The 17739-nt window shown below is 41.7% G+C and overlaps 1 protein-coding gene across 4 annotated transcripts in view; it reads left to right on the top strand.

The window, feature by feature from the left end:
• Positions 1 to 207: 207 nt before the first annotated feature.
• HOMER1 (homer scaffold protein 1) overlaps positions 208 to 17739 on the top strand; it is a 134354-nt gene continuing 116822 nt past the window's right edge. Inside the window, exon 1 of one of the 4 annotated variants that reach the window (XM_070377266.1) lies at positions 208 to 982. In XM_070377266.1, coding sequence (XP_070233367.1) covers positions 978 to 982 — 5 coding nt within the window. In that variant the 5' untranslated portion in view covers positions 208 to 977. Of the gene's footprint in view, positions 983 to 6267; positions 6445 to 17739 lie in introns of those variants that run through there. The other 3 variants (XM_070377268.1, XM_070377265.1, XM_070377267.1) reach the window with 3 other exon arrangements.

The raw sequence follows: 17739 nt of genomic DNA, 5'->3' as shown, positions 1-17739 counted from the left end.
GCCGGGGGCAGCGTGGGGCTTGGCTTCTCTGATTCATTCATTCGCCGCCGCCGGAGCTCGGACCTGCAGCGCTCCGAGGAACGGAGGGACAAGGGACAGCCGCGAATGAAGGGCCGGGTGGGAGCCAGGCTCCATTGTGCTCGGCGGCGGGGGGCGGGCAGGGGCTGAGGGGGGTGGGATCGGGCCCCCTCCCGCTGCTCCCCGGGTGCGCTGCGCCCCCAGCCTGCTGCCAGCCTGGAAATGGCTCCGTGTGTTCTCCTCGGGAGAGTGAATCGATCCTGTCCAGCCTTTTCTTCCTTCTCCCCGCCTCCTCTCTGCTCCCAGTCTTAGGAAGGGGAAAAAAATTAAAGACAGATTCCAATGTGGAGTGCCGAGCACGTCGCGAGCTGCCGGGTTTGCACGTCGAAGAGGTTTTTCTACATAGCTTTTTTCTAATGTCAGCGCAGGGAAGCAGTGGCATTGCTGCTTTTAGGATTATTTTCTCGTAGGGATCTCTCAAGTGCACGTCGCATTGGGTTGCACGCTCCACCCCCAGGAACCTGGTGTGGTGGAGAAATTTGAACCCGCAGCCTTAGTAGCACCGAAAAGGCCGAGTTACCTGGGCTCTCCCTGAGTGTGGAGGAGGACATGAGCGAAATTACCACCAAGCTCATGTTTTACAGGACTCCGTGAAGCTGGATTCTGCGTTTTCCGACACGTAGATTCGTTTTGTGGAATAAAGTTCACCGCTGTTTCCTCCGCGCAGCATTTTAACTCTAATAAGCAAATGCCACCTCTGTTCGAACGTTTTGGTATTTCCCAGAGAGAAATAATTTTACCTAAGGGAACTAACTGAATTTTCAGCTACATTGAAATACCTCCAGAAAAGGATCTCGGGGGTGGAAAAGCAACTGCGAAACAACAGACGGAGAAATTCATTTGGAAGTTATTCCGTAGCATAAGAGCAGGAACTTACAAGCAAGTTTTCATTGGGCAAAATGGGGTAAGGATTTTTGTGCTTAACCCCCTTGGAGTCTGTTTATGTTTGTGTGTTATTGAGCGGTGGTGGTGAATTGTCTTTGTTTTAGTTTTTCAAACATATTTGCCACCTTGCTAAGCTAGTTGTAGTTTAAAAATATAGGTGTGTTAGCCTTTTAAAAAGTTGTTTTTGTAGCGTGACACCAGAGGCCGTAATTAAGGAACATACGTCTATTACTGTAACCAGAATATAGTTTTATGACTGATATTTAAGAAGACCACACGTTCTGCGCTTTCCTGGTCGAAGTGCCGCAGCAGTTTGTAATACAAAGTCGTGTCGTCTTAGGTTTTGTTGCCGGTGTCTTTAAAGAGAAGCCCCGCATTCTCTCAGTACTTTGAGAATAATCAGGGGCACAAAGGACGATTATAAAGTAATGGGTAGGTTAGAGTCTAGTCCTTGAAAAGGATCCAGGGTAAATTGTTGTTCTCACTGTGCCCTCTGTTTTGCCCTTGAGTAGCCAAAGCAAAAATCTATAGAATTGATTTACTGGGGGCATTAAAATGAAAATCTGAGAGTCTTAGAAGGACTCCACAGTGCCCTGCACTTAGTTGGACGTCAGAGCCTGAATAGGAAACAGCTTTTTGTTGAAAGAACTTGTTCACTTTCTCTGTTTTTTGGCTTTTAGGATCAGCTGTTCAGTTTGTGTGAACAGTGTCAGGTCTGCACCTTCTTTCAGATCCAAAGTCAAACAAGAGTGCATTTTTTCAGCCTTTTATTAACTCTTTACGCAATAACTTGATAAAATGCTTGTGATATTCCCTAATTTAAGCCAGATATCTGTAATATATTAATGGAGTAATGATCTGGTTTGTTTCATTGATAGATTTTTTTTTTTCCAATGCTTTTTGTCAAAGAGGAACTTCCAGAATTTTCTTTCTTTTTTTTAATGGTTGAATAAAGACGTCTGAAGTGTAGTTAAAGGACAGAGATTGAAAAGATAGACATGGAAATGCACTGAGAGTTTAGGGGTGTGCATATCTAAAGTTTCGTTCTTAAAATGTTCAGAGGAAAGTTTTTAATAGTACTGCCCTTTTTGTTGGAGTTAAAACTTGAAGTTTATTAACTTGAATAAGTTTGAAAGTGTTAAGAATATGTGTGGTAGGAATCCTTCATCAGGAATTGATGAGAAAGAGCAATACTTGTTTGTAAAATTTCAATGACAAAGTGATGAGAATATATATAACTTGCATGATTTGGGATACGAAGAGCAATTAAAATACCTCATTCTATTTCTAGTGCTGCTATTAGTAGCTTGGTGATCTGAGGCAGATTGCTTGACCTTTGTGGACTCTTGTTTTTTTATCTGTAAAATGAAAGTCTTAGGTGAGTTTTACATTTTTTCCCAGTCTGTAAAAATGAATTATTTCTTTCTCCTCTGTTTTTGTAATTGCTGGTTTGTTTCTTAAAGCAAATCTCTCAGATGGAGAGATTGCTTTCTCTAAGCAGTTGTTAAGCATGTAAGCTGGAAAATAATGACATTTGAAAAATGTTTTGGATGAATTGTACCAATTTTAATAAGAGAAAATACTGAAAAATACTACTGTTCAGAATCTTTGAAATATGGCTTCCCTTGAGAGTCTGCAGCCCTTCTGTTTAAAATGTGTCAGAGAAGAAAAATCAAGTGGCAGTTTTTCATGCTGAAGGCTGAGTTCTCTGTAGGCTGTGGAGTGGTAGCATCGTGAAAGAAAATCAGTTTTCCACAACCTTTAAGCTCCATGATTTTACTAAGTCCATGGTTTTACTAAGAGAAGCTTGAGAGGAACTTAATACAAAGAACACTGGTCTTTAAAGCATGAAAATAAGTCCCACACACTTAACATACTAAAGTGTAATAAAATATATTTATAAACTAGCTTATTTGTCCTTAATAAATTCTTAAAAGTTGACTGGAGAGGCAAAAGAACAAATATTTATGGCATAATTTTTCTGCAAGTCTGTATCTGGGGCTATGGCTTTCTCATTAACAGTGACTTGTTTCATCTGAGTTGTCGAGAAAGGCATTTGTGGAAGTTTCCACACTTGGTCGGTGTTTGTACCTAGTAAGTATGGAATAAGCATAGCCTCCTGCACCTACTTAAACCAAAAGGAAACAGAGCTTTAAATGGCCTTTAAAGTTTTACCTAGGCAATCCTAAAGTACTTACTCTGGTATCTAAAACTTTAATACTGTGGATGAAGAGTTTCACATTTTATGAATATATTTATTGACTAATGTTAGGTCTAATAGAAGTTTACGTTTGCCTTAATTTTGGATATAATTGCGAGTCTAGGGGCAAAACTGAAACAAAAGGAACAATTTTTTAAAGAAAATGAGTGATTAGTTCAGGCAGAAAAACAAATTAAGGCTCTTGTAATAGGAGTTTATGAACTATGGTGGAAATGGAAAAGAACAGCTGAAACTGACAGTTGGCAGAATCTGTCAAAGTGTCTTGGATGCTGCCTGAACTGTTTTAATTACAGTTAAGACAGTTGAAGGATTGGTTTGTGAAACAGGTGTATCAGAACCCCCAACAATGAAAGCGTGTATGTTAGGTAAAGTCTAGGTAAAGCTTCCAAGCCCCAGCGAGGAGTCCCTATTAGGTATGACCCCCAGTCCTCCATGTAGTATCTCCTAAATAGAGCAGTGAGTCAGGAGCTATTTTGGAATGATTAGAGTAGGCAACAGAGATCATACAATTTCGATGAGGTATTTCATGCTACCTTTTGTTTTGTGTAGCTCATATTGCCAGCTTATTGACCTCAACAAGGGAAAATCCCCTCCCCTGTCTTATTAAGAGTGAGTTATTTTTAAAATGTGATTTTTTTCCGTGCCAATAAGGTTGATAATACTGTTTCTGACTTAACTCATCTGTGGGTGGACGCCTGGAGAAACCCTCTGCTCTGCCTTCCCCAGATAACTTCCTGAAACATGGAAGTGGGTGCTGCCACATTGTAATCTGAACCTTCTTTACCGGGAGCGAAGCGGACATCTCTTTCTGTCTCAGGCTACTAGGTGCTGCTCTCCGGGAACTGTAGCTAAGATGCAGAAGTCTCGATCCAGCACTGCAATCTGAATGGGCATTGTTGCAAGGGCAACCACTCAGACATTTCTAACGTCAGAGAAGTTAGATGGAAGTCTTAATTATTTGTTCATTTTACCTGTTTTGAACCTCTATCATGTGCCATATGGAGCAGCTCAGTGCTGCTGATACATAGACTAGTAAAATGTGCCCCTTCCTTTCAGTTCAGTTCAGTTCAGTCGCTCAGTCGTGTCTGACTCTTTGCGATCCCATGAATCACCGCACGCCAGGCCTCCCTGTCCATCACTAACTCCCGGAGTTCACTCAAACTCACGTCCATCAAGTCGGTGATGCCATCCAGCCATCTCATCCTCTGTCGTCCCCTTCTCCTCCTGCCCCCAATCCCTCCCAGCATCAGTCTTTTCCAGTGAGTCAACTCTTTGCATGAGGTGGCCAAAGTACCGGAATTTCAGCTTTAGCATCATTCCTTCCAAAGAACACCCAGGGCTGATCTCCTTTAGAATGGTTGGATCTCCTTGCAGTCCAAGGGACTCTCAAGAGTCTTCAACACCACAGTTCAAAAGCATCAATTCTTCGGCGCTCAAGTTTCTTCACAGTCCAACTCTCACATCCATACATGACCACTGGAAAAACCATAGCCTTGACTAGATGGATGGAGTTTATTGTTTAGAAGTTGGGTCAACGGTCAAGCCTAAAATTAATAAGTACAGTGGAATGTCTAGAGGACTGAATCGTAGATATCATAGAGATACAAAGTAAGTGTGTGTGTGGCATTAACTGCTGAGGGAAGCATAAAAAAGCTTTTATAGAGGAGGTAATCCATATTAAATAATGAAAACTGGGTACAGGTGAGCCTTGTAGACAAATAGCCTTCAAGGCAGAGGGAACGGTGTGGTTGACAGCATTAAGACAGTTCAGTTCAGTCACTCAGTCGTGTCCGACTCTTTGCAAGCCTGTGGACTGCAACGCCAGGCTTCCCTGTCCATCACCAACTTCCAGAGTTTGCTCAAACTCATGTCCATTGAGTCAGTGATGCCATCCAACCATCTCATCCTCTGTCGTCCCCTTCTCCTCCCTCCTTCAGTCTTTCCCAGCATCAGAGTCTTTTCCAATGAGTCAGTTCTTCGCATCAGGTGGCCAAAGCATTGGAGTTTCAGCTTCAGCATTAGTTCTTCCAATTAATATTCAGGACTGATTTCCTTTAGGATGGACTGGTTGGATCTCCTCGCTGTCCAAGGGGCTCTCAAAAGTCTTTTCCAACACCACAGTTCAAAAGCATCAATTCTTCGGCGATCAGCTTTCTTTATAGTCCAACTCTCACATCCGTATATGACTTTTGGAAAAACCATAGCTTTGACTAGACGGGCCTTTGTTGACAACGTAATGTCTCTGCTTTTTAATATACTGTCTAGTTTAGTCATAGCTTTTCTTCCAAGAAGCAAGCGTCTTTTAATTTCATGGCTCAAACGGACTTTCAAGAGTCAAACAGACTCTTGCAGGTCACAAATAAAACCTTGTGCACACCAGGACCCAGGAGAAGGAAGCAGTGACCCCACAAGGGACTGACCCAGACTTGCCTCTGAGTGTCCAGGAATTAAGACAAGGAACTGCAAAATAATTTGACGTGGTGAACTTGGCTTTATGGGGTACAGCAAGAGACAGGCCCAGAGTCTTACACAGGGCTCAGGTTAGGCCTTGTGGACCAAACAAAAGTTGGTCTGTTTCAAGCTCTTTTGAACAGTGACCCGTTATAGTAAGATATACATTTTCACCTTACAACCTAGTCCACACATATGTAAATGATAAAATATCATGAAAAAACACCCTTTGTGTGATGCACTCTGGTATTTTCTATTCTATTTCTAAGAAAGCGCAATGGTTGAAACGCAATAAATTGAGCCAACATCCCAGGACTAGCAATGGTATTTTGAAAAACACTGCTCTTAGCTCTGGGAACCACTGGAGTGTTTTAAGAAAAATAGTTATGTGAAGGGTCAGGGAAGTAGGTTGAGAAAACAGTTTTAAATATTTACATTTTGGCTTTGTACATTGCATCCTGTGAAAACACCAAAGCTGGACAGTGAAGCATGACTTGGTAGGGGAAGTGCATAGCCAGCCAGGCCTGGAAAATTCCAGGGTGTTAGGAGAGGCGGGATGGTGTTGGGTGGTGTGTGGTTGTCTGAGTAGGACTATTTTTTTTAAGGAGCAGTGAATTTTATGTGCAGAGGTCAAAATGCAGGAAGCAGCACGGTATGTTCCCAGCAGAGCCACACACTCAGAAGGGCCATGGAATAGTGAATTTGGGAGTTTAAAAAGGGCTTTCTTGCTGGCATACACATTGCATGGAGATAAGGAGAATGTTTTGGAATTCCCCAAGAAGTAAATTAAAGGGTACATGGAGTTGCTGGTAAGATTTGCCTTGTATGCTAAAAAGTTATTTGACTTGTGATTAAACAGAATTGTAATTTTACATGTATCGACCTACTGGGAGGCTATCCACTATAAGAAGAGTAGAAGAGTTTGCATGTTTTGAGAATGGGTTTCCCTCCCCCCCCAGTTTTATTGCAGTATAATTGACAACATTGTATTATCGTAAGATGTACAGCGTAACCGTGAGCATGTGGGAGCCTGTGTCTGTGAAATGACCATAGATCCAGCTAACATCCATCCCGTCATATTGTTAAAGCCTGTTTTTCTTGTAATGAGAACTTCCATGAGAATAGGTTTATCTTTTAATATATTAATGGAGTAATGGAGCCCTCACTCTTGATTGAAATTTGAAAGAACTCCTTTTCTGTTTTCGGGGTTTTTCCAGGTAGCGTGTTATGCATGAACGAGACCACTCTTGCTGTTTCTTTTACCCTAATCTCTAACCACCTGTTCTGCATAGTGAGGACTTTTAACTGGCTCCTTTTTGTTCCTACTTCCTTTCATTCTTGTGGCTCCATCCCCTTTTCCCTTGGCCTAATGATGCAGGCACAGATAACAGCCGTGGACCCTCAGGGCTTTCCTCCAGGGCCCACAGACATTTACTCACTTCCAGGCAGTGGAAAAAATGTCAGTCTGTTCCACCTCCAATCCTACCATCTCCTTAACTTTGCTTCTGCAGTTTGCTCCCTGCTTCCCAGCTTCTCTTTCCTTCAGTATTGGGGTTGATGATGCTTATCTGAGCACCGCCCTCCCCCACCCCACTTCGCCCCACCCCAAGATTTGAAGGAGGAAGAGAAATTTTATTTTCTAGGTTTGTGGTGATGGGCTGGTTAGCACATCCACTCTCAGCTGACAGGTAACATGATCTCTGTATGGCATAGCAAATTGTGTTATCATTCCAAAATGTAGGACATTATTACTTATAAATAAGATATATAATGTCTTGTCAAAAACTAGATCCTAGAGTTTTAAAATGAAAGCAAAAACTTTCTCAATAGTTACATTTTCAGCAGAGTACAAAGCTGAGGGTAGGAGTATCAAGATAATGGTACTTGAGCACTTGCACGAAGCTGTTAGTGAGAGGGTATCAGCAAGCCAAGCTTGGTTACTTTACATATTTGTGGAAATTGACTTTTGAGGGGAGCAAATGTTAGAGCTGGGATCATTTGGGAGACAGAATGAAAGTGGAAGATGATGTATTTGGTGTTTTCTTTTTTGAGGAATTTCCTGGTGGCTCAGATGGTAAAGAGTCTGCCTGCAATGCGGGAGAGCCTAGAGAGGAAAATGGCAGCCTACTCGAATATTCTTGTCTGGAGAATCCCATGGACAGAGGAGCCTGGCAGGTTACAGTCCATGGAGTCACAAAGAGTCAGACACTAGTGAGAGACTATTGATTGGGTGGCATGTTAGGATGTGGTTATGTAATTAATAAACAACAGGGACCCTGCCTTCCCTCCTCAAGCCCGTTGAATGGAAAGTCTTCCTTTGACTCTCTTGGTCTTTAACCTTTGCACGCTTACGGCCACATGTCTTGGTAGCACATCCCTCCGCTGGGGTTTGTCTTGATGTTTTGCTGTACACCTGAAACTAACAAAACGCTGGAAATCAACTGTGCTTCAGTTAAAAAACAAGGAATCACAAACATCACCCCCCCAAAAAACGCCCAACAAGGTGTCTCATTTTTGATTAATTACATTATATAGCCATTAATCCTTTTTAAAAAATATCCTTATTGATCCTCTTTTATGTCTTTCACTTGTAATTTTCTTTTTTTCCCTTGACTCTAGAATTACTAAACTTTCACAACCAACTTGCAAACCTATCATGGACAAGTAAGTGTATACACTAAAAAAATCCCTTTCAAAATGTAAATGTATAAAGAGTGTGTTTAGGGGAATCTCTTCATTTTGATTCAGTACAATAGTGTATTTAATAATTTTGAAGTGAAGGCACTCTATAAATCTGACTAGTGTGACTTCTTTTTAGGGTTTTGGAGAATCGTGAAAGCGCATTCAGGATAATTACCTGGAGCGTTGTTCATGGCAGTTAAGGGATGGACAAAAGTGGCTTTGTACATAGTTGTACACCGAGTTTAGTTTTAAGTGATTAAATGTTTCAGATGAAAAGGTGGTTGAGTCTCAAAAGGTCCAGCATTGCTATTGCCGTGGGTTTGATTTTCCAAACCTATGATGTTTAGTTGAAATATTTATTTGTAGTTAATCCATGGTGTTTTGTCATTTTTGATTAATCAGACGCACTGGATGGAAGAGTAGGGAAAGTGAGTTCCAAATATTTAAGTGTTTCTTGATGTAATTTTTAAACGACTGAATATAAGACATTTTCGATAGCTTTATTTCTCGGGCTCTGTTTAGTTGAGTGAACTGTGCAGTTCCTGGCTGTGCTGCACATTTGTAATGACCCGTGGCTCACACAGGAAAGTGGCCCTGTAGTACACAAGATTCATTGTGTTTGTGGAATGATTGAGATTTCCCTGGAAATCCAAAGTGCTTCTCTGTTGAGGTTCGAAAAGTTGAGTACTTTTTAAGATGATGTAAGGTTTCATGCTCATTAAGTACCTTCATTTCAAAAGAATCCATGTGGCAAGGCAGTATTTATATTCATTTTAGCCCATCTATGAGAATTGAGATGAAGTTTCTGAACCTTACTTAATGGGCGTTTCAAGTAGAGCACACGGGTGGCGCTTTTAACAGTCGGGAGCCTCCCAGGTCCAGACTCCAAGGAAGGGACCAGCAGGGCCCCCAGGCCAAGCGGACCCCAGCCCTCGGCCACCCTGAGGTGCTGCCACCTCAGGCCTGCGACTGGGTGCTTTTCAAAAAGAAACAGCGTCTGTCTCCTCCCCGGCTGCAAAGGGCAAACACCGGCCCTGAAGGCACCCCCCACCCCGACTCTGCCCGAGACTGGGAGCACACGGGTGGCGCTATTAACATTTTAAAGGCTAATCATTCGGTGGTCTTTAACATATAAATACAATCATATAAGACTGAGTCTTTGAGGTTAAAATGTTAATTTTTACAACATCTGTCTCTATACTATAAAATTAGGACATCCATTATCACTGTTAAAAGAGACATTTATCAGTGAACTTGTGTTCTTAATTGCAGTTGATTTTCCTTTCTTCATTGTAAGTCTAACACTATTGGTCATTTCTGTGCTCCCTAATAAAATGTCTGATAAAAAAGATGAAATTGATGAGAATTGGTGCTGCTTGTTTTAAGCAGTATTTTCTAGGGAAGAGATTGAAATTAATCACGTGTATGTGTTATATTTTATTGTGTGATTTGTCATTACCCTTCACTTGTATTTTTTATTGATTTCTTTTTTTTTTTTTTTTTAAAGGTTTTTAAAAATCTCATTTCCCTGGTAGGTATAATTTAGAATTAATTTTACAGGGACAAGTATAATTAATAATTACTTTTACAGGCACAAAACTGAATTGCTTTTTCATGACCTTGCAAAGAGAAAAAAAAACAAAGTATTCTTTCTTGTGAGGTTTCTTCTCCCCAGTGACTAATTGTGAGCCCAATATGGCTTTGGTGTAGCTAAAAAAATTTCAAATATGTAAAACAAACGTTTGACTTGGGATCTGGATTTCATTTACACATAACTATCTTTTCTCTTTAACGGTAAGCTACTGGCAGATGGCAAAAAGTCAGTTTTCTGTTTTGTATCGGAAGATAAAATTCTAAAATCCGAAAAATTAGCAGTCTACTCAATGCTTTCTCTTCATAGTACAGTTTACTTTTGCACTTTCTCTCACTTTTGAAAAATCGCTTTAATCCTTTAACACCTAATATTAGCTTTAAAAAAATCGCTTTGCTTTTTGGACATTTTCTTTTAATGTGCTTTCATAAAACATGAAGCTTTTGCATGTTACCTTTGAAAAGAGTTGGCACCAGTTCCTCAAGGCAGAGCAGTTTTAAGAACCGAGGACTTTTTAAAAAATTACTGAACAAGAGTTAGACAGAAATTAAACAGCTATCAAAGCAGCTTTTGCTCCTTTGTGAGGTTAAGTCGTGTTTGTTATGTCATGTCTAATGCACGTCCAGATGCACGTGGTCACGTGCCGCAGGGTCCAGAGGGCTGAGGAGAGGATGCTCTGACTGCCATCCCATCTGCAGGACTTGCTCCTCATTTGTCCCTGTCTTTAGTAGGAGGGCCGTGATAGCCGTAGCCCAAGTTCATGTCTCTCTGGATACTGTGCATTGCATTTCCTAACCACCTGCTGCTGCTGCTAAGTCGCTTCCGTCGTGTCCGACTCTGTGCAACCCCGTAGACGGCAGCCCACCAGGCTCCCCTGTCCCTGGGATTTTCCAGGCAAGAACACTGGAGTGGGTTGCCATTTCCTTCTTGAATGCATGAAAGTGAAATGTGAAAGTGAAGTCGCTCAGTCATGTCCAACTCTTAGCGACCCCATGGACTGCAACCTACCAGGGTCTTCCATCCATGGGATTTTCCAGGCAAGAGTACTGGAGTGGGTGCCATTGCCTTCTCTGTCCTAACCACCTAGATCATAGCAAAGCACACATGTACAGTGTAAGTTGAGAGGTTCTGGGGAATTAGACCCCACTTTTAGTGTACAGAAAATCCTGATTCCTAGCAGGTGGGGATAAGTTGGATGTACCAGTTATTTTTTAATAAATTTCCATGGTAAATTGTTGGACCCTTTCATCTTTAGTTCTAAGCATGCCTCAGTCTTAAGTTGTGTTTCCTTCTTTCTGTTTCATTTAAGAGATCTAGAACTGTTATTCTGAATAAGGCTTTTTTGTGAGTTGGAATTCTCTGCCCTAGTTGCTTTCAGCTTCCCTCATTAGGCTCTTAATAAAGGTCTCTGGGAAGTTATCTTAAGTGGATTTGACTATCAAAGAGCTTAAAGTACTCACATTAGAAAATTTCTGTCCGTGTTCCTTCGTGGAAGGTAAATCTATACATGACTAAGCTTAGGACTATTAATTTGAACCAACTGTATAATAATATTCAAGTGAGCCTAGCCTATCCCTTTGCGTTTCCCTGGTGGCTCAGTAAAGAATCTGCCGGCAAAGCAGGATACCCAAGTTTGATCCCTGGATTGGGAAGATCCCTTAGAGTGGGACATGGCAACCCACTCCAGTATTCTTGCCTGGAGAATTCCATGGACAGAGGAGCCCCTCGGGCTACAGTGCATGGGGTCATAAAGGGTTGGACACGACTGAGCAACTAACACTTAGCCTATCCCTTTACCTTTCTGTGCTTCCCTTTTGCTTATCTTTTAAAACTGCCATTTTCTGTCTTACTCTGTAGGTATGAATCTCTGTCACATGGGTTTTAACATTAAAATTCATGTGTTTTGCTTTGCTTAATCACCCTGCCAGCTCCTTTGATGTTTACAGAATCAGGGATCTGTATACATTCAGCTGAATGGGAAGACTCCCAAATCACCCTTTTATCTTTCTTGAGGTTCTGTTGATTGAAAAAAAATGGTTCTAGATTTTGTGGGCTGTCTTTTTCCTTACTCAACTGATAACATATGGGATTTTAGTTGTCTATTTTCATTGTTGCTTTCATTTAGTATTTTATTAATGCTGAATTGATATTTATTGCTATGCCTGTGTTAATGTGAGGGAAGTAAGACATTATGGTAATATTGCTACTTAGTTTTACTTGGTGGCATATTAGTATATTGGGGGTATTTAGTATATGATCTGTGGGTAAACTATAGGCTATTCATGTGGTAGGAAGCTAGCCTGAAAAGTGTTTTCAAAGATGGTGCAGTGGTTACTTACCATTGAGGATAAGTGGATTCTTTACCACTGAGCCACCAGGAAAGCCCAAGACTCATTTAGAGTGGGGTTTCTAACCCCTCAGTTTTTTTTTTTTTGTTTGTTTGTTTTTTTTAAAGTGAAGTCGCTCAGTCGTGTCCGACTCTTTGCGACCCGTGGACTGTAGCCCACCAAGCTCCTCTGTCCATGGGATTCTCCAGGCAAGAATACTGGAGTGGGTTGCCATTTCCTTCTCCACCTCAGTTTTTTTAAAAAAGGAAAAGAGTCTAATGTAGGCTTAGTATCTTAGTTGACAATGAGTTTTAATTAAACATATCTTGTTTTCCTTTTAGATGGTCCTGAAAGAAACTATATTCTGATTTTAGTGTACTCAAATCTCTGCTCAATGCCTTTTGTTTTGAATACACTGACGTCTTTCTCATGAATGAACTGAAGTGTTATTACATGTGTTTTGTATAATTTCCAAAGTCGATTCTAAAGTGTAAATTCCATCAGTCAGAGCCCTGTTAACTGCCTTTATAGTTGTTGAACGAATGAGCCTCAAGACCACGTAAGTTGGCAGGGTCTACTTCTCTGAGAAGCTCAGTCTGGAATAAGAGCGCTTGGGATGTTATCTTAAAGCATGTTTCCTAGAACGTAATGTTGGACCATGAGACCTGCAAGTGCAAGGGTCACTTACAGGCTGCAGTACAATTTCTGAGTCATGAGACAGCTGTAAGTTGTTTAACTCCCTAGAATTCATAGAAGTCCATTGGGCCATATCATACCCAGTTTTAAAATGGTTATTCTTTCTGAATTTTTCCCCCCGAGGTCCCAAACTCTAATGTTATCATTGGCTGAGCAGAAAATGTATAAGGTAGAAGTCAGTAAGGACTGGTGGAGACCGTGGCAAAGTGAAGAGAGTGTGTCCTGCCTGAAGGCATTCATATCCAGAGTTCTCAAAACCCTGTGCTGAAAACTCTTGACTCAAGAAGGAAGACCAGAGAGCATGGCAGGGCATTGGCAGAAATGAACACTAGATTCAGTCGTGTCCGACTCTTTGGGACCCCATGAATCACAGCACACCAGGCCTCCCTGTCCACCAACTCCCGGAGTTCACTCAGACTCATGTCCATCGAGTCAGTGATGCCATCCAGCCATCTCATCCTCTGTCGTTCCCTTCTCCTCCTGCCCCCAATCCCTCCCAGCATCACAGTCTTTTCCAATGAGTCAACTCTTCGCATGAGGTGGCCAAAGTACTGGAGTTTCAGCTTTAGCATCATTCCTTCCAAAGAAATCCCAGGGCTGATCTCCTTTAGAATGGACTGGTTGGATCTCCTTGCAGTCCAAGAGACCCTGAAGAGTCTTCTCCAACACTAGATTAGTGGTTCTCAATTTGAACTTGCATTCGAATCACCTAGAGGGCTTGTTAAAGACAGACTGCTAGACTTCAGCCTGAGTTTTTGATTCAGTAGGTCTGTAAGTGGGGCCCATGAATTTGCTGCTCTATTAAATTCTTAGGTGATGCTGATATTGCTGGTCCAAGGACCTTACGTAGTGTCATTTGAAAAATGAAGCATATACATGAAGAACTTTTGTCCATTCAAAAGCTTCAGTGATTCTTGAAACCTTTTTGTTCTTTGCTTGCAAGCTGTAAGAAATTGTAATTTTGAACTAAAGGGAGAAACTCTGGTTGAACCTTTTAATCTCTCTCTTTTTTTTACAAGCTAAAAGATCCACTTGAAACTAATCTCTGTGTCTTTAAACCTGATTACCTCTGGCAATGCTTACCAGTTAGCCCTGTGCAGAGTGAGTTCTGCTTTCTGGCATTTCTGAATGTATTATTTTTGAAACTACCTGGCAGGGCTTTGACTCCTGAACTTTTTATGCTTTTGGAGGAAGTGTAATTTCTGTCTGTTTATCCTACTTAGATACCCTTAAGTTTGTCCACATGCTATGGTATTAGTTTTCTATTGCTGTGTGACAATTACCACAATTTTGGTGGCTGTAAAACAACACTGATTTACCTTAGCTTTTGTGACTCAGGAGTCCAGGGACCTTCACGGGATCTTCTGCTCAGGGTCTCACGAGGCAGCAGTCAAGGTGGCAGCTGGGGCAAGAGTCTTATCTGTGGACCAGTATCTCCCTGAATGCTCACATGGTTGTTGGCTGATTTCATTTCCTTGCAGCTAAGGAGCATGGTGGGCTACAGTACATGGGGTCCGAGAGAGTTGGACACAACTTAGCGATTAAACAGCAACAGCAACAAGTAGAACTCACAGCGGCATTGTCTTCAAGGCCAGCAGGAGGAGCCCCTCTCGGTGCTTTATCATCTTCTAAAGGACTCACCTAAATAAGTTAGGACCACTCAGGGTAACCTTCCTTTTGATTAGTTGAAAGTCAACTGATTAGTGACCTAATTACCTAAGTGACATCCCATCCTATTCAACTCTTCGCACACTGAAGGTGGGGAGTTTTATGCAGAGAATGTCCACCAGGAGGCAGTAGATTTTTTTGAGATTCTTTTGTTTTCTATTCCCTAAGTTTTCTTTGGGGTTCCTTTTTTGTTTGCTTGGTTTCTTCTTTCATGATCCTAAACTTGCCTAGAGTATCTGGTGATCCCCATCTGTGTGATTAAGAGTAAGATGCTAGAAAGCCCGTTAGAAGCTGTCAGTGACCCAGTGAGTCCTGTCACCAGTGGGCTTCATGTTAGGCATTTAGGTGGTGAACAGGCCAGCTTCTTGGGTGGTTTCCAGGTGTCAGTAAGTAGAAATCTAGTCTCTGAGGCTGTAGGTCTTTTCTTGAAGACCGTTCAGTTTCTCTAAAAGACGGTCTTCCAATATATATACCTTTTGGCATTCTGAGAGCGAAGTGTACACCATTATATATCTAGGAGGCACATGCTGCTGCTGCTGCTAAGTCGCTTCAGTCGTGTCTGACTCTGTGCGACCCCATAGACGGCAGCCCAAAGGCTCCCCCGTCCCTGGGATTCTCCAGGCAAGAACATTGGAGTGGGTTGCCATTTCCTTCTCCAATGCAGGAAAGTGAAAAGTGAAAGTGAAGTCTCTCAGTCGTGTCTGACTCTTTGCGACCCCATGGACTGCAGCCTACCAGGCTCCTCCATCCATGGGATCCTCCAGGCAAGGGTACTGAAGTGGGTTGCCATTGCCTTCTCTGAGGAGGCATATACCCACTGTAAACTGAAAACCATGAAGGGAGGGTTTGCAGCATTTTTCTTAATGCTCCACCCTTGTTTTCTGCTACTGGGGAAAGTAATTTTCTCTGGTGGTGGGAAGGGGGAAGGAAACTCTCATTGCTCTGTTACTTAAACTTTTCAATCAGTTCCCTAATTTCAGATCCATACTTCACACTCTCTCCTGCAGCTCCTTTGTCTCTAAATTCTGGCCAGCAAGTTGTTCACTCAGTAGTTTCCTTGACTTTGCCACGTCATGTACTATTCCTTCTTCCAAATTACTTCTTTGAAAATTGTATTAAAATTACTTATCCACTGGTGTCACTTCTGTTCTTTGTGGTTATGGGTTTATCCCCTTCCCTTTCATTTTAGTGTAGTTTCAGAAAAGCAAGATAAATATGTGCAATTAATTTGCTGTGTTTGACCAGAATCACTGAGCCTTAGCTTTTGAATTTATATAAGGCATTTTTCAGAATGTGTTGACACTGTTGACAATTGATTAGAATTTGGTGGGTGATGAAGTGTTGGCTTTCTAAAAATCTCTCCCTGTTACCAACACCAGAAAACTCAGTGCTTAATGTAAGTAAGCACATCTTAAAATTTAACAGTTAAAGTTTATCTTGAGCCTAAATAAACCTCAGCAAAGAGGAGCACTTAACTCTTTCAACTGTGTCAGGTAGCGAAGGTGTTGCCACAGTTTATCCCCTATCACAGTGCCTCTTGAGCACTTGTAACAAATATTAAATAATTTCATTTGTTTCATGAGTCACACTAGGCACTGGCAATACAAAGATAGGTAGACAGCCACATAAAAAACAAGTTCCATTACTGTGACTTAAGTGCTGTGATAGAGACGTATGCTGTGTTTATGAGCACAGAGAAGGGAGTGCCACACTTGAATGTTGACTTTCAAACCAGCTTCATTGTCCTCGTTCACCTTCATCAAGAGGCCCTTTAGTTCCTCTTCACTTTCTGCCATTAGAGTGTTATCATCTGCATATCTGAGGTGGTTGATATTTCTCCCGGCAGTCTTGATTCCAGTTTGTGATTCATCCAGCCTAGCATTTGGCATGATGTACTCTATATATAAATTAAGCAGGGTGACAATATACAGCCTTGATGCTCTCCTTTCCCAATTTGGAACCAGTCAGTTGTTCCATGTCTTCCAGTTCTAACTGTTGCTTTTTGACTCACATACAGGTTTCTTGGAAGACAGATTAAGCAGTCTGGTATTCCTATCTCTAAGAATTTTCCACAGTTTGTTGTGATCCACATGGTCAAAGGCTTTAGTGTAGTCCATGAAGCAGAAGTAGATGTTTTTCTGGAACCCACATAGACATATAAAACAAAAACAGAAATGAAAGAGGAGCAAATAATATATTCCTGTTGCCCCCGCCCCTCCTTAGAAGTCACTGCTTTACACGATGGTTAGCAAAGGAACAACGTTAAGTTTGTAGAGTTAATACCAACTTGTGTTTTAGATGAACTAATCAGGTCACAGTATGGAGGAAGTTTTAGACTTGGGGAGATATGCGTGAGAGAGAAATGAATGGAGGTCTTGGAGATCCTCAAATTTGTGTAATAAGTTAACTGCAGCAGCTTAGTCAGGAATAATGGCTTGAATTAAGGTAGAGAAGGACATGGGCACGATTTAAAAGAGATTTAAGTAGTGCTGTCTGTAGGAGTTGACAGTGAACTCTGTCGATACAGAGGGGCAGGAAGATTGGCTTGGTCGGCCATTAGCTGAGGTAGGGAACCAGGAGAAAAGCAAGTTTGCAGTGAGGTGAGATGATGAATTGCATAAAAACTGTTGTATTTATTGCCATCTGCGTAGGAATGTTTTATAGTCAAATATCCAGGTCTGGTATTCAGGAAAAGAGATCTAGGCTTTTGGGAATCTTTAGGATATATAAGCATTGGTTGAAACTTTGAATGTGGATGAGGTCATTCAGGGTATTTATAGAAAAGAGCAGATTAGGCCTCTCTGGGGGAATAGTCATTTAAGGGGCAGCAAAGAAGCTGAGAGAGCAATCAAGCTAAAACCGTGAGAGAACAGTCTCAAAAACAAGAAAGGGAGTTTCCAGAAATGAGTAGCCAGGATCAAGTGTGGCGGAAACGGAAACTTCAAATGAGGCAAACAGTATCTATCAGATTGGCTAAGTAGTGGTCCTTTAAAAAGGACCTTACCTTGAGAAGTTTGAGCAGCCTGGGATGGATGCCAGATTGCCAGGGGTTGGTGATGCTAATGAAGGGTAAGGAAGCAGAGGCTAGGAGGGTAGGCTTCTCCTTTAAGACTAAGCTTCTCTGAAATAGGGTAGAGCTT

The sequence above is a fragment of the Bos mutus genome, chromosome 10 (assembly GCF_027580195.1).
Source record: "Bos mutus isolate GX-2022 chromosome 10, NWIPB_WYAK_1.1, whole genome shotgun sequence".
NCBI classification, from domain to species: Eukaryota; Metazoa; Chordata; class Mammalia; order Artiodactyla; family Bovidae; genus Bos; species Bos mutus.
Note: the sequence above shows the minus strand (reverse complement) of the source record. Positions and strands in the feature narration are given on the sequence as shown.